This window comes from Choloepus didactylus, chromosome 14, assembly GCF_015220235.1.
Source record: "Choloepus didactylus isolate mChoDid1 chromosome 14, mChoDid1.pri, whole genome shotgun sequence".
Lineage (NCBI taxonomy): Eukaryota > Metazoa > Chordata > Mammalia > Pilosa > Megalonychidae > Choloepus > Choloepus didactylus.
Window position 1 is genome coordinate 42,779,502 of NC_051320.1, and position 22,987 is coordinate 42,802,488.

Consider the following 22,987-nt stretch of genomic DNA (forward strand, 5'->3'; position numbering starts at 1 on the left):
CTTGGGTTTTTCTTGCTTAATTCAGAGTTAAAGCAAATGGTAAATATTAATTAAAGGTTTATGAAAATAAAGATGTAATTTTTTTCCCATCCAAATTCATGGACTCACTGATTGCGAATATCACAACTTAACTGATGCAAATAACATGTTCTTAAACAGTACATATATTAAAAGGTATATTTTAAGTATCATTCCCAATATTTAAAAGTAGTCTCAAGAATATTATCAGCCCTTCAGACAGTGATATGCCATAGGTGGAGTTCCAGAGGCAGTAGATTCTGAGATTTGTGTGCAGGTGATTTATTGAGGAATGCCTTCAGCAACACCTTGTAAGGGAGTGGGGAAAGCAGGGTTGAGAAAGAGAAGTTGATCTATGATGCAGTTGCAAGAGAAGACTCAGCTGATCCCATAGGGAGCTGAAATAGGCTTCAGAGATTGAAGTAAGGGGTTGAGGTCTTTATACTACCATACTGACAAGTCATTAGATATAGGCTGCTCTTAGAGAGAGGCAGCTCCCTTCAGCAGATGGCAGTCCTGGGAAGTGACTCAGATATACAGCATGCTTGATTTCAGCATAGAATACTTTCTGGGGTTGAGAATTCAACCTTCTCTGGAGCTTTGCTGTGCTTATAATTAAAACATGGGCCTAATCCTCAGCATTTTATGCTTTCCAACTGCAGGAGATAAGATTTTCTTTAAATGTTGCCAAGTAACTTTTGGATTAAACATCGTACCTTGGGTTAGTGATTGATTTTCCTCAGCTTTTTATTGTCGTCTTCCAGTGCATTGATACCTCCTAGAAACAGCATCCTATTCCATTCTTCTGATAATTGCCCTTCCTCCTCCATCTCAAAGGTCCAAGGTACTGTACCTGACAAGGCCTTTCCTTTTAGTGGTACCCCATTCCAGCTCAGCACCATTATAAGCTTTATCAAGTGCACTACTGCCACCTGCCAGAGAACTCAGTGCTCCATCACAACCTTGCTCGGCTGGCAGACTGTTGAGCAAGATCTTTTTCGTTGTTGTTGTTTTTACCCATTTTTCCCCCCAATTTTTCTACTTCTGGTAAAATTGTTTGGAGGGAAAAAAAAAGAAATCAAGGCAGATTATTTTGTTACCTGTCAGAACTCTAGGGTATTTGTTGTTGTTTATGTCTCTGAAGGACAACTGATTATTGACTAAAATTAATTTTAGATTGCTAAAAATTTAAATTATCCCTGCCAACTCTGTCCGCTATAGGAATTATGACTTAGTTTATTTAAAAAAGAAAAAAAAAACAACAAAAAAAACACAAAACCAAGTTCTTTCCCTAATTTAAGAACCTGGCCTTTCTGTGTATTTATTTAATGGGTCTTTGCAAATAAAACTATTAGTACACTCCAAGATTTTTGCCTGGGAGAGTTTCCTATTTTTGCACAAACAAAGGGTTACATTTTTCTTCTTCCTTTGATTTGGCTTCCTTGCCATTACTTGCTTTTTATTGTGCCGCCTCATACAACCTGTGCCGGTTTGAATGTATTGTGTCCCCCAAATGCCATTATCTTTGTGGTCTTGTGGGACAGACGTTTTGGTGCTGGTTAGATTTGCTTGGAATGTGCCCCACCCAGCTGTGGGTGGTGACTTCGGTGGGATACTCCTATGGAGGTGTGACCCCACCCATTCAGGGTGGGCCTTGATCAGTGGAGCCATTTAAAACATGCTGACTCAAAGAGACTGAACGGAGTGCAGCTGTGAGTGACGTTTTGAAGAGGAGCAAGCTTGCTAGAGAGAAACGTCCTGGGAAAAAGTCATTTTGAAACCAGAACTTTGGAGCAGACGCCAGCCACGTGCCTTCCCAGCTAACAGAGGTTTTCCAGATGTCGTTGGCCATCCTCCAGTGAAGGTACCCGGTTACTGATATGTTACCTTGGACACTTTATGGCCTTAAGACTGTAACTGTGTAGCTAAATAAACCCCCTTTTTATAAAAGCCAATCCATCTCTGGTGTTTTGCATTCCGCAGCATTAGCAAACTAGGACACAACCAAACCATTAAAGGAAAGAAAAAAAAAGTAGCATCTTTACTTTTCAATTTAACCCTCTAAAAGTTTGTAAACAAATGGGCACCATCTGAGTTTAATGAACATAGGGTGAAAAAACATATAGTCTAAGGATCAAATTCTTTGTTCAGAAGATATTGGAATTTCTAAGTTAAAATTGTTGCATTGCAAATATCTGCTGTACATAGTCCCTGTTACAGATGTGAACTTGAATTTAAAAATAGTGTAGTGCAAATAAATATATAGCAATTTTTTTTGTTTTAGTTTTCTTGATGCAGGTCTATATGTTAAGGCTAAAAGCTTTCTTACTAGAGTGTTTTTATAAGGAAAGAAAGAAAAGTTTATAAATTCCAGTACAAACTTAATGCTTCTGAATATTTTAAAAATCTTTAATTCAATTCATCTCTTCTGATTAGGTTCACAATTTTTCAAATGACAATAATGAAGAAATTCAAATTTCCATAAGGAGAGTCATCAAGTTATAATATGGTGAAATACACATACACATACAAACACTGCTCTATCTTATACTTTATATACTCCTATATTACATATTTATGTTCATACATATTTATAATACATATGAATATTTATATTACCTATGTATATATGTAGCTACTATCTATATGTTATATGCTATAATTTATTAAAATGTCTTATTGATACTATAAAATTAAGCAACATTTGAAGATATGTGAAAAAATTCATTTGATAAAAATGTGTATTGAACAGACTGAACTAGCAGGGATGAAATGATAAAATAGCCTTTTTCTTTTTTTCACACCAGATTTCAAACAAACTCTTTTGTATTATTCTTCCTTGCTCTTTGGATGAAATTTCAATCTAATCTCAGGTATTAAATAGCTTCAATTTCTAGGTTTTAAAAAGCCCATTCCTGTCTTTATATCAAGATTCAAACTCTCAAGCTTGGCATCTCAGTTTGTGTCTGATTGTGCCTTAGAATCCAGCAGCGGAGATAGGAATTCAAGTCTGTTTACTCCCTTTTCCTCAGTTTGCGGCCTCTTGTCACCAGCTGCTTTTTCTGGTCCCTCTCAGCCAGGATCAGGAAGGGAGGGAGGGTTGGAATAGAGATAAAATCCTTATGGTTTGATTGGATGTCAAACAGTGGGTCTTTTTCTCCCTGTCTTTTGCATGCTCTTCTTCCTGCAATTCCCAAGCAGGAATTTCAATCTAATCTATTTAGGTTAGATTAGATGGAGCCCACGGAGTCTCTTTTGGGTCAGCTCACCGCTTCAGGGGGTCCTCCAGGGTTAATCACTTTCAGCTGAGGGGGAAGAGCACACACATTCATCCCACTAAATTGCTTCTCCTATTCTGAGGCCCATGGGAAAGCAGGAGGGAGACTGCGGTACTAGGATAATTCTCAGTGAAAAGTTTTCTCTTAATCTCTGCCACGATTAATCAATTCTGTGATCTCAATTTACAATCTCTTTAGGTGGAAAATGAGTTAAAATTCACAAAGCTGATTTTACAATATGTAAATCTCTATATAGGCATTGCAAAATTTAATCTCTGAAACAACAGGAAACACTACTTTCACAATAGGAAAAGTAAAACACTATTACATTAATTTCATATATATATATATATATAACATAAATATGAATTTAACATCCTGAGGTAGCTGGAAAAATTGATTTCATATCCTATGTGTGCATGGACAGACATACAACATTCTTTTACATATATATTAATTTCCATATTTATTTGTTATTTCTACTTGTTATTTTATATATAATTTTATTTTTTTTCTTGATACCCAGCCCCAATTTGCAAAACATGGTTGATCGAAAAGGTACCTCATGACTTTGTGGGCTTTGCAAAAACAAAACAATAATTTTAATATAGGAAGGTTTTTTTAAATGATCTACAGAGTCATTTAAACTCACTACTTTTGTTAAGTATCTACCATATGAAAATTTTTGTGTTACACTCTATGGTGAGTATACAACATAATCTTGAAATAACTAGAAATGTGGATTGGAAATAGTCTCCATAGAAGTGTGATATTCAATCCAGAAAAATAAGTGAAGTCAATGACAAAACAGCATTAAAAAGAAAGATCTGAATTCAAGGAGCAAGTCTTGAGTAAATTCCACATTTGGAAAAGAGGAAAAGAAGTCATCCAATGCGTGGCAAAGATCAGAGGAGACACAGTACTTGGAGCAATTAATCAAAGAACTGAAGACAAACAATAAGAGCATGGCACAGGATATATAGGACATGAAGAAGAGCATGGCACAGGATATAAAGGACATGAAGAAGACCCTAGAAGAGCATAAAGAAGAACTTGCAAGAGTAAACAAAAAAATAGATCATCTTATGGAAATAGAAGAAACTGTTGACCAAATTAAAAAGATTCTGGATACTCATACTACAAGACTAGAGGAAGCTGAACAATGACTCAGTGACCTCGAGAACCACAGAACAGAAAATGAAAGAACAAAAGAAAGAATGGAGAAAAAAATTGAAAAAATCAAAATGGATCTCAGGGATATGATAGATAAAATAAAACATCCAAATATAAGACTCATTGGTGTCCCAGAAGGGGAAGAGAAGGGTAAAGGTCTAGAAAGAGTATTCAAAGAAATTGTTGGGGAAAACTTCCCAAACCTTCTACACAATATAAATACACAAAGCATAAATGCCCAGCGAACTCCAAATAGAATAAATCCAAAATAAACCCACTCTAAAACATATTCTGATCAGACTGTCAAATACTGAAGAGAAGGAGCAAGTTCTGAAAGCAGCAAGAGAAAAGCAATTCACCACATACAAAGGAAACAATGTAAGACTAAGTAGTGACTACTCAGCAGCCACCATAGAGGCAAGAAGGCAGTGGCATGACATACTTAAAATTCTGAGAGACAAAAATTTCTAACCAAGAATACTTTATTCAGCAAAACTCTCCTTCAAATTTGAGGGAGAGCTTACATTTTTCACAGACAAACCAATGCTGAGAGATTTTGCTAATAAAAGACCTGCCCTACTTCAGATACTAAAGGGAGCCCTACTGACAGAGAAACAAAGAAAGGAGAGAGAGATACAGAGAAATTTAACAGACATATATAGAACATTACATCCCAAATCACCAGGACACACATTCTTCTCTAGTGATCATGGATCTTTCTCCAGAATAGACCATAGGCTGGGACATAAAACAAGCCTCAATAAATTTAAAAAAACTGAATTTATTCTAAGCACATTCTCTGACCACAGTGGAATACAAATAGAAGTCAATAACCATCAGAGACTTAGAAAATTCACAAACACTTGGAAGTTAAAAATGAGGGGGAAATGAAAACATTCCCAGATAATCAAAAGCTGAGTGACTTCATCACCAGTAGATCAGTCCTATAAGAAATGCCATGGGGAATTGTGCAGGCTGAAAGGAAGGGACACTAAACAATTAACTGAAACCACATGAAGAAATAAAGATTTCCAACAAAGATCACATTGTAAATATAAACACCAATACTACTGTATTTTTGATTTATAACTCCACTATTTATATCCTACAGGATCTAAAAGACATAAAGTGTAATGATAAATCAGTGGTTTTGGACTCAATGTAAAATATGTAATTTTTGACAAGAACTACATAAAGTTGGGGGAATGGATGAGTATAAGGACATAGTTTATGTGTCCTATTTAAGTTAAGTTGGTATCAAAGAAAACAAGATTGTTATAGACTTAAGATGTTAAATTTAAGTCCCATGGTAAACACAAAGAAAGTATCAGAGAATATGATCACAGAGGTGAAAAGTAAAGTATGGGTTACGAGAAGTGGGGGAAGGGGCAATGGGAAGTTAATAAGAAATGAGTGTAGGGTTTCTGCTTGGGGTGAAGGGAAATTCCTGGTAATGGAGGGTGGGAAGGTGATGGCATTGCAACATTGTGAATGTGATTAATCCCACTAAATGGAATGCTTGGGAGGGGTTGGAATGGGAAGATTTATGCTATAGATATGTTACCACAATTAAAAAAAAAAGACAATCTGAATAGATAATGACAATTAAATGCCATAGATGATCCTGGACAAGATCTAAGAATAGAGGAGAAAATGCTCAAAAGGACACAATTGGGATATAAGGGAAAAAATAAACTACAGAATGTAAGTTTTATATCAATGTTAAATTTCTTGAACTTCTTAACTACACTTAATGTGATTACATAAATAAATATTCTTGTTCATAGGAAATGTATATGTGAATTATATTATTTGTTCAAGGATGTGTGCAACTTGCTCTCATATGTTCAGAAGACAGAGCAATAGATGATGGATGATAGATAAGAGAGGGAGGGAGGGAGGGAAAGAAAGAAATGGTAAAGTGACAAAATATTAAAGTTGGTAGATCGGGGTATCAGTGGAGGGGGGTTGGGGTAGGCTGGAGTTCTGTGTATGGGGTTTGTATTATTTCAGCAACTGTTGCTGTAAGTTTGAATTTATTTCAAAATTAAAAAAAAAAAAAAAAAGAAAAGAGCCATTCAGGCCCAGATGCTGGGACAGCCTAGAGAGGAACGTCCTGGGAGAAAGCCATTTTGAAATCAGAACTCCAGAGCAGACACCAGCCACGTGCCTTCCCAACCTACAAAAGTTTTCCAGATGCCAATGGCCGTCCTTCAGTGAAGGTACCCTGTTGTTGATGGACACTTTATGGCCTTAAGACTATAACTTTGAAAACAAATAAACCCCTTTGTAAAAGCCAAAAAAAATTATATAAAGTCATGCATTAAGGCCCTAGCTCATCAGAAATATATTGTTTGTTGGAATGGTGGCATTATTCTCCTTATTTGGAAATAGAGTTTGGTCAATCTGTGTTCCCATAGCTTTATTTTGCTAAGAGGCTAAATGTTCCTTTAGAGGCTAAGAACATCACACGTGAGAAATATACGGTGTGATGATACACTATTCCAAGTTACAGATAAATTCACTGACAAGGCATTTTTATGTCAGAAGGGTGAGAAGTCAAATTTGTTTTCCTAACCAATGTATGGAGTCGTTTCCCACTTGTCAGTGACTTAGAGTGCTCTTATTTTATTTTAAAACTCTGTAAACTATAATAAGATATTAAATTCAATCTACATTAAAACAATTAAGTATGGCAAGGGTTCACCTTTGACATTTATTTCTTAATTCAGTGAGAAAAACTATATATAATTCTGAAAAAAATGTTTAAATTCTGACAAATATACTTTATTTTTTCCTCTTTTAATAATCATCTGTGTGACCTAACAATGGAATTTGAAATAAAAAGGGAAATTGCAATTAAAAAAAAATATATAAGTGAGAAAAAAAAATAGACCACCAACTATTTGAGATGTATCTATTTATATATATACAATGAAGACCAAGCACCATTTGTTTTCTCTGGGACTAGGTTTGACCACGGAAAGCATTCCTTTGGTGAGTAGTGTAATCTTCATAGATTAGTTACTTCCATGAGTTCGGGGATGCTGGTCAGAGTACCACAGGCCTGAAATTTGTTCTTTCCAACTTGTTGATGGCAGAAAGTCTAAGTACATTTAGCCATATTTCAAGAGCTGTGTTTTGTTCCCAATAACTTCCTTATGAAAACACAGTATAAATAATGGCTGAACTTTATCTCTTTATACTATATTATTAAAAATTAAAAAAAATTAGAAGTAGAATATGCAGGTTTAGATGTCCCCCCAAACACCATGTTCTTTAATGCAGTCTTGTGGAGGCAGATGTATTAGTGCTGATTAGGTTGGAACCTTTGATTGTTTCCATGGAGATGTGGCCTACCCAACTGAGTGACACCTTTGCTTAGGGTGTGACCTCTTGATTATTTCCATGGAAATGTGGCCCCACCCATTTATCAAGGGTCTTTGATTTAATCACTGGAGCCCTATAAAAAGAGCTCACAAACAGAAGGACCTCAGAGCAACTGTGAGTGACATTTTGGAGAGCTGCAGCTTAGAGAAACATTTTGAAGATGGCCTTTGAAAGTGGACTTTTGCTGATGCTTTGGAGAACGCCATTTTGAAATGCAACCTGGAAACAGACACCAGCCCCATGCCTTCCCAGCTAACAGAGGTTTTCCGGACACCAATGGCCTTTCTCCAGTGAAGATACCCTATTGTTGATGCCTTACCTTGGATACTTGATGGCCTTAAAACTGTAACTTTGTAACAGATAAGCCACCTTTATAAAAGCCAATCCATTTCTGGTATTTTGCATAAATGGCAGCATTAGCAAACTGGTACATAGAATGTCAAAAACATATGATTGAGGCTCAGGTTAGGCTTCTTTTCTTTAATAGCATTGCATTTCAGATTTAGTTCTTTTTTCTTCTTTCCCTGCTTAAAAAAATCCTATTAAAAATATGCCTAAGACAAAAACAGAGGTATAAACTCTCAGCTGGGTTCTGCCGCTTGATTTAGATCATCATGATGTTTACCACTTTAGCATCCAATATCTTTAAATACTTTGAAATGTTCTTATCTGTTCTGATAAGTGACTATATTCTGGCATTTTCTTATGGTCAACTCAATTCCACAGCCATGTTTTGAACACCTACTATATGTTGAATAATAAGTTGTCTCCACCTTGGAGAAGATGATGATGTGGAGAATATGGCTGGAAATCCAGATTATAGCTTCAGTTTAAAGCCACTAATAGAGAGTTGGGAGAGCAAAAAGTCAGAGCAACAGGCCCAGATTTGACAGTAGAGAAAAGACTTCCTAGGGTTAAAGCCCAATCCTTTTTATAAATGTTTCCTATGATATTATCTGAAATGAATGATTGGAATCATGGTGATGTATAGTGGTCTCAATCCTGACTAGCTTTCTTCCAATTAAAACAATGTTTGTATTTACTTTAGTGTGCTTACCAATGATCACAAGTTCACACTTCTCTTTGTGAATTAGTAATTTGTATAAAAACCATGTGTATTTGTGTTTGTAGTATTTCTGGCAATTAGTATATCTTGTCAATTTTTGTAGCTTATTTTTGTTCTCCATACTATTTCTCAAGAAGCCACTTTTGCCCGAATTCAGAAATTAATATGCATAACTTGAAATGGACAAAATATAGAACAGATTACTGGATCATTTAAAATCAATAAGAAAATGTTTATTGTAAGTTTTCTCTGTGACGAACATTTTATAAATGCTAGATGGTGATGGCTCCTTATGGAGGTAACTTAAGACTTCTATTCAACCAACATATAAACAAACATATATATATTTAGATATATAATTGTTTTCTCAAAAGGTTTCCATTATATTCATATACAATAATATCCCACCTAACCAGAGTGGATTTGTCCATTTCTTTTATTATTAGCAGTTATATGAATCAAAAAGCCTTTCTAGCAGGCTTTGTTAAATTTAACCAAAGCAAGAAAATTCCCAAACCTTGTCACTTTACCACTTAACAGACTTAATGGATATTCACATAATATTTTACTTATATTTAGCATAGAAATATAACAAGCCTAGAAAAAAGATTTATAAGGCCAAAAGAATCAGATGTAGAACATTAACAGGGAACAGAAGGTCTGCTAAATGAGGACATATATAGATTTTAAAATCCAATAATGTAATTTTAAAAATATTTTAAATTACACAAATATCACTTAATAATACTCATATACCATATAACATATAATATAAAAATCACTATTAAAAGGCATTTTTTTCATGAAGAATTACAGCATGATTGTTTTATGTATTTTGAAAATAGAAAAAAAGAAGAAGAAGAAAGACTATAGGTACTTAATAAGGTGAATGATGCTTGTTCCGGTTTGCAAACGCTGCTGGAATACAAAACACCAAAAATGAATTGGTTTTTATTTGGTTACACAGTTACAGCCTTTAGGCCATAAAGTGTCCAAGGTAATGCATCAACAATCGGGTACCTTCACTGGAGGATGGCCAATGGCGTCCAGAAAACCTCTGTTAGCTGGGAAGGCATGTGGCTGATGTCTGCTCCAAGTTCTGGTTTCAAAATGGCTTTCTCCCAGGATGTTCCTCTTGAGGCCACAGTTCCTCTTTAAAATGTCACTCTCATTTGCTCTTGGGGCATTTGTCCTCTTTTAGCTTCTTCGGAGCAAGAGTCTGCTTTCAACGGCCATCTCCAAAATGTCTCTGTAAGCTGCAGCTCGTCTCTCAGCTCCCGAGTGTTCTTCAAAGTGTCCCTCTTGACTGTAGCAAGCTTGCTCCTTCTGTCTGAGCTTAATAGTGCTCCAGTGAACTAATCAAGGCCCACACTGAATGGACAGTGCCACACCTCCATGGAAATTATCCAATCGGAATTATCACACTCAGTTGGGTGGGTCACATCTCCATGGAAATGCTCGATCAAAAAGTTAACAATCTAATCAACACTAATACCTCTGCCAACACAAGACTGCATCAAAGATAATGGTGTTTTGGGGGACATAATACGTTCAAACTGGCACAATGCTCTAGGACCAGGATTGGCAAACTCTAACCTTTGAGGAAAATCTGGTTTACTGGGGCAGAGCCACACTTATTTGTTATGTATTGTCAATGGCTGCTTTCAGCTATAATGGCAGAGTTGTACAGTTCTGGCAAAGACCATACAGACTGCAAAACTGAAAATATTTATTATCTGATCCTTTACAGAAAAATTTTGAAAGCTTCTCTCTAAAGGAAGATAACTAAAGAACTGGGTAAAAAATAAGAAAACTTAATTGTAAATACTTTGTAGATTAGGCAATAAAATAAATTCAGTCATAGGCAATAGTGGGTTAGAAAATATAATTAATTAAAAGGTTCTATTTAAATAGCCATGCATAATATTTAATGCTTAATAAATACAATAAAAATGTGCTAATACTTTTTGGAGAACATTATACATTTTTATTAAAAGATAATAGAGAAGACTTAAATATAGATATATCATATCCATGGACAAGAACATTACAATAGTGTAAAGATGACAGTTCTCCCGAAATGATCTATAGGTTTGATGCAATTCCAATTTAGAAATCCAAACAAGTTCTTGTGGAACTTGGAAAGCTGACTCTAAAACTTATTCCAAAGAGCAAAAAGCTCAGGATAGCCTTCCTGAAGCAAATACTTTGGGGTGGGGGTGGGGGAGGAGCGAGGTGGCAGGAGAACTTAAAATAAATACTTAAAAACTTTAAAAATAAAGCTAACATGAGTAATAACAGTGCAATTAGTGGCTCATGAATGGGAATACTAACAGCCTAGTGAGTCCACAAAACCAATCTACAGATTTAAGCACTCTTTATGTTTAGCACTAGGCATTGAATACAAGTGGGGAAAGTAGTGGGATGATCATTTTTATTTGAGCTAAGGCAATTGGTTATCTATGTGAATAATAAAGATAAAACTATCTGTCAACCTTACACCATACATAAACATCAATTTTGGATCACTAGCTTAAATGTAAAAGGAAAGACATCAAATGTTTTAGAACATGTGGCAGAATCTTTTCATGCTATCATAATGGCAAAAGCTTTTTAAACAAGCTTCCTATAGAAGCAAACTATGTTTATTTAAAATCAAGAAGATTTTGTTCATTCAAAGACATTTTAAGTATATGAAAAGACAAGGTACACATTGGGTGAAGACATTTGCACATACCTAAATGGGAAAGAATGAGTATCTGGAATACATAAATGATCTACAAATCAAAGAGAAAAAAAAAGAAACTGAAAGTAATGCAAAATATATAAATCAGTCTTTCACAGAAGAGAAACTATGAATAAAGAATTAATACATGCACAGATGCTCAACCACTTCAGCAATCAGGGAAATTCAAAATAAAAGAATGTAATACCAATAATTTAGACTTACCCACTAAATTGGCAAATATTAAAAGTTAGACAATACATAATGTTGAAGAAGATGTAAAGAAACGGACATGGACACTTCTGTCGGTAAAAGTATAAATTAGAATGCATTTGTACTGTGCTTTGGAAAATAATTTGGTGTTACATGTTAAATATTAATGTTAAAAGGCTAATACATCATATAGTGGAGAAATTGCATTCCTAGATATGTATCTTAGAAAAACTGTTACACGTAAAATGAAACATTTATAATAATGCTTGTATCAATGTTGTTTGTAATAGCCAAACACTGATAAAAGCATAAATGTTCATCAACAAAAGAATGAATAAATAATTTGAATATAGTCGTGCAGCAATGAAAAATGAATGGACTACATTAACATACTTGCATTTCAAAAACAATATTTAGCAAAAAACAGATTAATGTTTATTCAAATATTACTTTATATAATATACAGAAATTGGCAAAACCATCTTACAGTTTTAGAACTATCTACATATGCATTAAGATAAAATTTTAACAACATAGTAATATCCTAATAATCAGGATAGTGGTTACCTATAATGGAAAAAATTAGGTTTCTTTAGCTAGATGGTGGGCACACAAGGGTTAATTTCATTATTATTTTTATATGCTTTCTACACATTGAAAAGTTTAAAAATAGGCTATACAATTATAAAAGTAGAGCATATCATTAAGAAACTTATAACTCTTCAATGGTGACTCTGGAAAAGCCAAAAATGAAATTCAAAGTACTTATCTTAATTATAGGCAAAATTATAAATATTAAATCATTTCACATTGAGAATAGAGTGACACAGTTATTTCACTTTATATCTAAGCCTATTCAACTGAATCTTCTTTATAAAAGGAACACATTAAACTCAGAATAACTGGATATATGAGCCATTGAATTCAGTGTTCTGTGGGGAAATGGTCTATTTTGAATATGAACTCAGGAGTAGTGCTTCTGATTTATTAGAAAAAGTCTGCTACCAAAATGTCTCCTCTTTTTTACAAAATTCAAATCATAACAGGGCAATTAATTTATAAATGGATAAGCCATATAACAAATGAATGGTGTTAATCCTTTAAGGCACTTTGTATTTTCTAACTGGAATAATTAATGAACGTGATGAGTGCATATGTGTAAATACTTGTAAAATATGGCTTTAAATGCTCCATTAATTTTTTCTGAACTTTAATACATGCTAAGTTTTAAAATTTTATGATTATTTAAAGTAGACAGTAAATCCTTCCTTAAGTGACACTAAATTTCATACAATAATAAACAAATACTTTTAGTTCTTAGTGCTTACTCTTCCTTAAGTTATAGTGACTAGGCTACTTACATTTTTGCAGCATAACATTTAGATATGGGAGAGAAATTTTACTAAATGGCATACTGGGATGATTATTTCTGAACAGTGTACACCGACATATCAGACATGATTACTAAAGATTAATTTCTCCCTTATAATAGGAAAAAATCTCAAACAATAGTGTTATCAGAAAGATCTTTGTCATCATAACTAGTTAACAATAATCATTGAGCACCAACAATGTTTAGAAAATTATGTAATATATTTTCATGACCCAAATGTTATTTTCTAATTAATTGAATTAATCTTGAAATATACTTTTGGTTGAATTAAATATTCTGTGTTTCGAAATTAGATTCATGAAAGTGCTGAATCATGCTGGGTGACTCCCTTGGAATTCAGTTTAGTAAATTTGGACCAGCTGGGGACATAGAAGAAAATGTTATATATCCTTAGGATAAAGTCAGAAGCCCAAATTCAACAGAACATGAAAGGAGGACTGTTGTTCTATTAGTGCTGAAGGTTATGCATCAGCTGGTCTCTCTGAAACAAGAAAATAATGCATACGAGAGAGTACTTGAGATCCATCTGAGATTTGGTTTATACTTTTCAGCAGAACTGAGCTCATGTGCTGATGCAATGTAGGCTGGACTGGTCAGGACTTTCGATTATTAGTAGTGAGTCTCATGTTAGAAGTATTTTCCTCAGTTCTCCAGGTATTTTTTTTTTTAGAAATATCATTCATTTTTGGCTTATCTAGCTCCCTTCTTGCTTTCCTGGAAATATCTTTTACATGAATGTTTTAGTTGCCTAGCTACTGAAACAAATACCATACAACAGGATAGCTTAAACAATGGGGATATATTGGCTCATGGTTTTGAGGCTAAGAGAAGTCCAAAATTGAGGCATCAGCCAAGTGATGCTTTCTCCAGAAGACTGTGGCATTCTGAGGCTGGCTGCTGGTGATCCTCAGTATTTAGCTTTTCTGCCACATGGCAATGAGCATGGCAGCATCTTCTCTCTTCTCTTCTGTGTTTTGTTGACTTTCAGCTTCTGGCTGCTCCCTGTGGCTTCTCTTAACTGTGGCCTTCTCTATAAAGCCTCCAGTAGTAGGGTTAAGACCCATTCTGATCCAGTTGAACCACACCTTAACTGAAATGAACTCATAAAGGTCCTAATTACAATGGGTTCCTACCTACAGGAATGGATTAAGATTAAGAACATGTTTTTTTGGGGGGGGGGGGCGGTAGATAACTCCAAGCCTCCACAATGAACTAACAAATTCATGGCTCATATCCCTTGTCATTGTTCTTTAAAAGACCTTTGAAAGAAATTTAGTTGACAGAGAAAAATCCACAGGACATACACACATTTGCTATGCATTACATATAAAATAGCAACCAATGCTGAGTATTCACATTATTTTATTAGTATCTGGTGTGTATGAATGGCATCAGCACTGGAGATTCTGTTGCTAGCATACTGATGTTTATGAACTTACTTATCAATAACACTGAATATGTGTGTGTGTGTGTGTGTGTGTGTGCATCTCCTCTCTTTTTACTTGGATATTGCTATAAGGAGCTGCCATCATGAGCCATCTCTCTCACGTTTTTAGAGAAATGAAAGTCAAAGGATCAGATCCTTCACAATAATTTATCCTTTTACAGACACTAATTTATGTAGGAATTTCCGGATTAGTTTGCCAGAATCTCCACAATTTTCCTGTCCTCTATGAGAAAAGGTGTGTCTGCTATTGCTTGATTGTGTATTCTGTGTGATTTTGCCAATTCAGAAAGGGCTGATAAGGACAAATAAGCCAAGTCCAGAAAGTTGAAATGGAAGTAGATCTTATTTTAAAGAAACTCAGTCACTTCAGTCTGCTGAATCTCAGTCTGCTTCTGGCCATGATGGAGTAGCTTCAATCAGATCAATCCTGCTGAGAACAACTTAAAAATGAGTCACACAAACAAGCAAGCTGAAGCCACTGGACAACTAAGGCAATTGAAGGACCAAGATTCAAGAGAAAGAAGGGAAATACGTTGTTTTGAGACTGATATTCCCTGCTGGTTTTCTCTTTGAGCCACCCACCACTTTGCATGCATGATAGGGATGAGCAGTTGAGCAGAGAGTGGTGGATCAGTACTTCCAGGAAACGGGTACTGGAACATACTAGAGAGACGAACATTTGAGTTCAGTCTACCAAATAAATCAGGCTTGGGAGGCCAATATGCTGGAAAAAAAGAACCAGATAAAGGCAGCTTTGTCTGCCTCTTTTTTTTTTTTTTTTTTTTTTTTTCCCTTCCAGGCATTTGCCTATTTCTAAGCTTCACAAAACAAAGTCTAAGAACCCAATTAGAAATATGTGGCTACAAATCTAAGAAGTATGTAGAATACTCATCAATCTCGTAGTATTCAAGAGATAGAAATCAGTTCCAGGTCTCCCAAGGATAAGCGGTTCTGATAAACACTTCATTCTGTCATTTGAAACCCAACTGAACCCTGCAAAAGACTGAAATACAGCCTAAAGTCACCCTCAATTCCTGATTGGATTGAGTTGATATTCTCCCATGTTAATTGGCTATCAGTATAAAAGTAAAGCATCTTGAGAGAAGATGATACCATCCAGAGCCATGACAGTTTCATACACAAGGCACAACATGGAATAAAAGTTACCAGGTCTTGTGGTGGATGATGACTGTCATTAACCATATGCATATAAAAAAGTTCTGTCATGAACTAGAGCAGATGTACTATTACAAGGAGTTCACTGAATACAGAGGGGTATATGGGATAAAATGTACCTATTGCAAACTATGTTAATGGTAATATTTTAATATTTTTCATTGACAGTAACAAATGTACATCAACACTAGAGGTCAACAATGGGGGAGGTGGATAAGGGGTATGGGATGTTTTAAATTTTCTTTTTTCTTTTCATTTCTTTTTTCGGAATAATGAAAATGTTCTAAAATTGATCATGGTGAGGAATACACAACTACGTGATCATACTGTGAACCATTGATTGTATACTTTGGATGGATTGTATGGTGTGTGAATATATCTCAATAAAATTACGTTTTTTTAAAAAGTTACCAATAATGTCAGTATACAGGACAAAATGATAGGAGAAATCAGGAGAATAAAGCAATGGAAACTAACACATAGGTGATACATCTATTGAAATTATTAGATGCGCACTTTAAAATAACTGTGATTATATTTTTGACAAAATAGATAAGGAGAAATTTTTGTCATAAAACCAGAATTTTATCAAAAAGGCATCGCACTGAAGTTTTATAACTTAAAAATGTATTAACTGAAATTAACTAAATAATGTGTTTATCAGCAGATTAGACACAGCAGAAGAGGTACTGAACTGGAAAACAGTCAAGTAGAAAACATCTAGACTAAACATGAAGATGAAAAAAAAGGAAGGGAGATACAGAAAAGATATTGAGACAAATACGGGATGTGCTGAAAAATTCTGGTTAGGATCTAATAACTGCCTTAGAAGGAGAGGAACGAGAATATGGTGGAAGCAATATTTGAAGAGAAACTGGCTGAAATTTTTTCCTAACTATGGAATGACATCAAACCACTGATTCAAGATGTTGTATGAATTACAAACTAGACAATTATACTTACACACATCAAAGTCAAGCTATTATGCAAAGTCCTAGAGGACGTCTACTTTCATCATGGTTTAATATGTAATTCAGATCAACTCTTGCACTAAAATCAGTTAGGAGACCTAGAAAAATATATAGACCACACCAGCTTGAAATTGTTGAGATTATTGATAGCTAATAAGATAATGAAGAAGGACTAAGGTGGGACATAGGAGAGGAAATAGGTTAAGGGAATATGCTAATCCTGAGCAAGAACTATAGAAATACATATCTAGACTTTGTTCTCTCTGGAATTCTTATTAGATATATGCTTAATGTTCTTTCTTTGCCATATATCTTAAAATTCCTTTCTTATTTCCATTTTTTCTATGTTTTATGAACTTCATTCTAGATTATTTTCTCATGTTTTTCCATGTCCTGAATTCTCTCTTTAATTAGTTTTAATCTTCTAATTTTGTGTCCATTGTGTTTTCCTTCCACTAACTCTTTTTAATTTATAGACATTTAATTTTGTTCTTTTAAAAAGTGCCACTTTTTGCTTCTACAATGTCCTGCTCTGGTTTTATGATCTAATTAAACATGTGTTCATTTGTGGGGACTATAATTTTTTTATTGTGATTTGTCATCAGCAGGGATTGTTTTCTGTGGAAATCTTTTTCCCTTGAATTCATATATGAGGTTTCGTTTGTACCTTCCTGGACCCTAACGTTTTGCCAGTTGTGGACCAAGCTTTACATTAACTTTCCCATTTTGGGTTCTGTACTATGTGTAAACATATATTCTGCACTGACACAGATGTAGGTTCCTGATTTTATGATGGTTCTACCCAGTTCCCATAGCTAGAAGACAAACCTCCATGTGGCTTCCTCAGGTTAGTGGGTGAATTTTTCTTGTGTCCATTTCACATATGAGGCAGGCCTAGGTTTCTGGCAAGGGGCCTCCATTCCAGGGCTCACTTCTCATGGTCCTGAGTCACATGTGTCAAACCCCAGAACACAGTCCCTCAGGCCCTCAGCCTAGTTCAAGATCACTATGGACCACACTGGCTTCAGCTGTGACTGACTTTTCACGATCCCTCTTCATTTCTGGACCCATAGGTCCAAGCTCAGCTATACATTTAATTAAAAAGAAAAATATTCAGGCTTTCTATGGATTTGAAGTGGAAGATTGGAAGTCCACCTATATCATCTTAGATGTCTCATTGACCAGGCATTTTCCCTAGGAAGCTTCTCCATCTCTGATATAAACATGTCAATTGCATTCCCATGTGCCCTACAGTTTTTCTCAAACACACATATATATCCTAATATATAGTTGTTTAGAGTCTAATTATATTCTAATAACTTTCAATAAGTATATATGTATTCTAGTGGTAATATTTTTGCCATGCTTAATATTGATATGTTTCACATATTAAATTCTGGGGCCCTACATGAATACATATGTGCCAATGGTTTATACACTGAATAATCCTACATTCATTTTCATTAGCACTTATCACCATCAACATGAGGATAATAAACTAAAATGGAAGGCTATGTATATAAGTGTACTATTTTCTTAATTTTTTTAACAAAATTTATTGAACAACTACTATGTGCCAAGCACTATTGTAGGCACTTGAAATGAATCAGTGAGTAAAAGAAGATCTAATCTTATAAGTTATTTTCTTCATGCTGGTGCAAAAAAGTGGAAATTTTTTCTTGCCTTGAGGATGTGACATTGGGCAGAAGGAGTGTGAAGCCGTCCGTGCAAAGGCTGTTTGGACCACTTTCTTTGTAGAATTGGAGTTTTACCTACACTTATCCCTTTTGCAGAATCTCCTAGACTGCTCCTATCACCTTCACTAGCATTTTTATGTTGAGGAATGGTAATGAAGTTTTAAGTTGCCTTTGGTATTTTTTATAGCCTAGACAATGGAGTACCTTTGGGTCCCTGGAAGTTACACCTCAGACTGGTTCAGAAACATTGGCGAACTCAATGGTGACAGAAGATGATTGTGAAATTCTTAAAATTCCTGCAAAAGAATATGCAAAGATAAAATCGGTATGGCCATGTCTAATTTATATATTAACATATATGGGCATAAGATTAAGCTAAATTTTGTCTCTTTAGACAGAAGATGCCCATCTCTGTTTCATTTTTTTTAATTTGACTTGACCTATAGATGTGTCTGCTGAGAATTATGTAAGCCTCTGCTGGCAGCTGTTAGTTGAGGTGAAAGCAAAGGTATCTCTGTGTATAATTGTTATGTGTATATTTTTTTAGTGCTTTTTGGTTTTTAATTAATTTCAAATTCATTTACTAATTCATCTTTTTATTAATTCATTGATTCAAAAAATATATATTTTGAGTGTCTACAGCATGTCATGTGCTAGGAATGCCTCAACAATCAAACAGTAGTACTGCTACTCTCCAAATCTCTCCAGTGTATTGGAGGAGATAGTTACATAGTTACCACAGACCTCAAAACCCAGAGCTACATGAATAAGATCACAACTTAATTTTAATCCCCTAATTATGCTGCTTGAAGATAATTCATTTACTTCAAATTTAATATTTTATTTTCACTTATTTAATTCTAAAGTGTTCCCTCTCTTCTATCTCTCTTTCCTTGGAGGGTGGAGGAAGTTTGTGTAATTCCAATGGGATTGGGAAGGCTCCAGGGTCCTTGGGTTCTTTTGATGGGGTCTAAACCCTGGTGCAGGGGGTGTCAGCCATGGTTGGGAGTTCATGTTGGAGAGAGACGGGGAGACACCCATCTTATTGATTTAGGTATCTGATAGGTGGGATTTCTTTTGATATGGTGGTCTCAGTGTTGGTGGTGCAGAAAGTTTTCTGAGAATTCAACTACACTCCAAGTCCTTTGTGTCAATTTCCTTTGATTCCCCAAGTGGCTGAGTTTTTAAATATTTCATTTTGCATGTATTGTTGCTAATTTCAAGATATTGGTAACACTTACTTGATATTGTCACTTATGACTTTTGAGTTTAGTCTTGACAATGAAAGCATTTTTTAAATGATAAAACATTTGTAGAAGTTTAAAATATCATGAAAAGTAGGAAAAAAAGAAGTTTAAAATATCATGAAAAGCAGGAAAAAAAGAAGTTTAAAATATCATGAAAAGTAGTAAACAGATCTGAAGATTAAAACTTCAATAGATTGTGGTCATAGAGTGATACTACAATAAAATGAATTCAGATGTATTTTATACTTATTTACATTTTGTGGAAATAAATGAAGACCAACCAATGAGAACAAGCAAAGGCTATTTATTCAGAGTTTGCTATAGCAAGAGAGTCAGCCACCATCACTTATGTTTGTCAGAGACTCAGATATGAACAGAGGAATAGGAAAGCTTTACAGTGGAAAAAAGGAATGATTTCAGGTATGCTCTGATGGGAGGCTGTTAGCATGGGCAAGCTGAAGATGGACTAACAAGAAGAAAGACACCATATATGATTATTTAGGGAGCATATCTGACTTGCTCTGATCGCACCTAATTTGGAAATGAGGGCAAAAATAAGGGAAACTTCCAGATATTCATCAAGTCCAGGTCATTTGGACTGATTGTTACAAGGATTGTAGTTTCACTTCCTATGATGGTTGCTGCCGACAGTGGTATGGAATCCTGAACTGATTGCTGAAGGTTGTGGGTCAGAGTTCCTTTTTAATATATTCCCTGGCCATTGTTAGTCAATCTCTCAATATTTATTTTTCTTTTAGTGCCATTTACTTATTTTTTTTTAAATCTCTTCTTTCTTTCTTTTTTAGTTGCCTAGTATTGAAAACTTGATGGTGACATTCTTTTTCAGGAAAAAATCAAACTGGAAAATATAGAAAAGGAGCAATTAATCCGTAAGTGTCCATATTATGTGGCGTGGCCTACTCTATCCATATATGAGCTAACTGCACACATTAAATGGAAAAAATTTCCTCCAGGTCATGGTGAGTGTAATACCATTTTGTATCACTTTCTTTACATAACATTATATTGTTGTAATTTTTAATTCTTCATATTTCTATTATTTATATGATATTTCTTCATAAGGATAGTCTCTAATTTATTAAATGAATATATTGGAACTGAACATCTATTATTTCCGGTTTTTTTCATTTAAAATGATACTAATCCTATTTTTATCTTTTTGTATAAATTTGTGCTTTCTTGGTTATTTTTTAAAGTTTTTCTTGTATTATTAGGACTTTAGTTCACAAATAGAGTAGATTATAACCCTTTAGTTCAAGAATTGTTATCCTCATCAGTTTGTCCAATACCTTATTTTGTTTTGTTTTTTCTACTTTACCTTCTTCAACCTCCTTCCCATTCTCCTCATAACCACAGATTTACACTCTGGTGTGCTTAATGCATAATTACCTATTTTACTTTCCATACAATTGTTTGTTTTAGATAGGGATGATGGTTTCTTATCAGGTGTTCTCCTCCACCAAAGAAAATCATCATCTTCAATCTCTTCTTTGTAATGTATTTTATTTCCTTTTAATACAGTTTTATTATATCTATATGAATTCTAAAATATATGAAGGTGAGTTTTAAAGTTATTTTTAATATTTTAAAAATAGCATATAAGATGCTGTGCTATGTGTAATCTTTGGGCCATATTTTATCACTTTATATTATATTGATAATGCTGATATTGATAATGTCTGCAACTATGGTTTATCCCTTTTCACTACTTTTTAATACTCCATTATTTGAATATTCTATAATTTACTCATCTGTTTGTTGTTGTTGTTGTTAATGGACATGATTGCTTCCAGGTCTACTATTATGAGCAACACTGCTGAAAACATTTACTTACATGCCCTGTTGGAGTGAAATTGCTAAATAATAGGAAATATGAATGTTCATCTTTAGTTGATAATCTAAAACTATTTTCCACAGTACTTTATTAGTTTATACCCTTGCTAGTTCAGTATGAGATTTTGGGGTTCTATAGCCTCTCTAATCCCTGGTAATATCAGGCTTTTTAAATTTGCCACTGGAAGTGAAGTACAATATTTCTTATTCTAACAAGACTTTTAAATTTTTATTCTTGACATTTAAATCCTTACTCTATCTGGACTTGGTTTTCTTGTGTATACTGTGATCTATGGACCCAATGTCTTCTTTTCCTATGTGGATAACTCTTTTTTTAAGTTTCATTTATTAAACAATTCCTCCAATCTCACTGATTGGACATGCCACCTATGTCGTATACCAGCTCTCCATAACCATATGGGTCTATTTCTGGACTCCCTGTTCTATTTCATTAGCCAATTTAACTTTACCTAAACCAATACTCTACTGTCTTAATTACTATAGTTTCATAATTAGCCCTGATACGTAGTAGATGTCATAGCTGTTCTTGTTCTTTTTTTCTTTCATATTTATTTTAGAATTTTCAATTAGTATGAAAAACCAGGTTGGGATTTTGATTGGAATTGTCTTGATTTTATAGATCAATCTGGGGACATATGACATATTCCAGTTGCTTATATTTATTGTATCCTCTAATAAAATTTTAAAAACATTTTCTTTGAAAAATTCTCTCATATTTGATTCAATTTATTCCTATATACTTGCTATTTTCTAAATACTATTGTAAGCAGTATTTACTATTTAATTACATATTCTAGTTTGTTTCAGGTATATATAATTGAAATGAATTTTTCTACTTGTATATCTGACTACATGTTAAACTCTTCTAATATTCTAATAATGTATCTGTAGATTTTTTTTAAGTTTTACATTTATACAGACTTGTTGTCTAAGAACAATCTTTTTGTCTCTAATTTCCTTCATCTATTTTTTAAAACCCTGTTTTACTGACTAGTACTACCAATACAATATTGAAAGGAAATGGTGATGGGAAACTTCTTGTCTTATTGATTTTAGAAAGGCTGCTTCTAACGTGTTCTATTTACATGGTTTTCTTAAAGTTATTCTTTATCTAAGTTCCCTTCTACTCAAAATTTACCCAAAAGTTTTTGTTTTATTTTGAATAATCTTTTATTTCAAACACATGAGGAACACTTTTAAAAATGATCATGCAGTAGTCCATACAGAGATTAAAAAATTTCAAAGAATATGTATTTAATACATCATGATCTTTAACTACAGTACAATTAAGTTAAAAATTAAAAACAAAAATATTTAA

The 22,987-nt window shown here is 34.1% G+C and overlaps 1 protein-coding gene across 1 annotated transcript in view; it reads left to right on the top strand.

The window, feature by feature from the left end:
* CNBD1 (cyclic nucleotide binding domain containing 1) overlaps nucleotides 1-22,987 on the top strand; it is a 423,545-nt gene that overhangs the window by 286,653 nt on the left and 113,905 nt on the right. Inside the window, exons 7-8 of the mRNA XM_037802596.1 lie at nucleotides 18,735-18,872; nucleotides 20,642-20,774. Of these exons, the coding sequence (XP_037658524.1) occupies nucleotides 18,735-18,872; nucleotides 20,642-20,774 (271 nt within the window). The remainder of the gene's footprint in view (nucleotides 1-18,734; nucleotides 18,873-20,641; nucleotides 20,775-22,987) is intronic.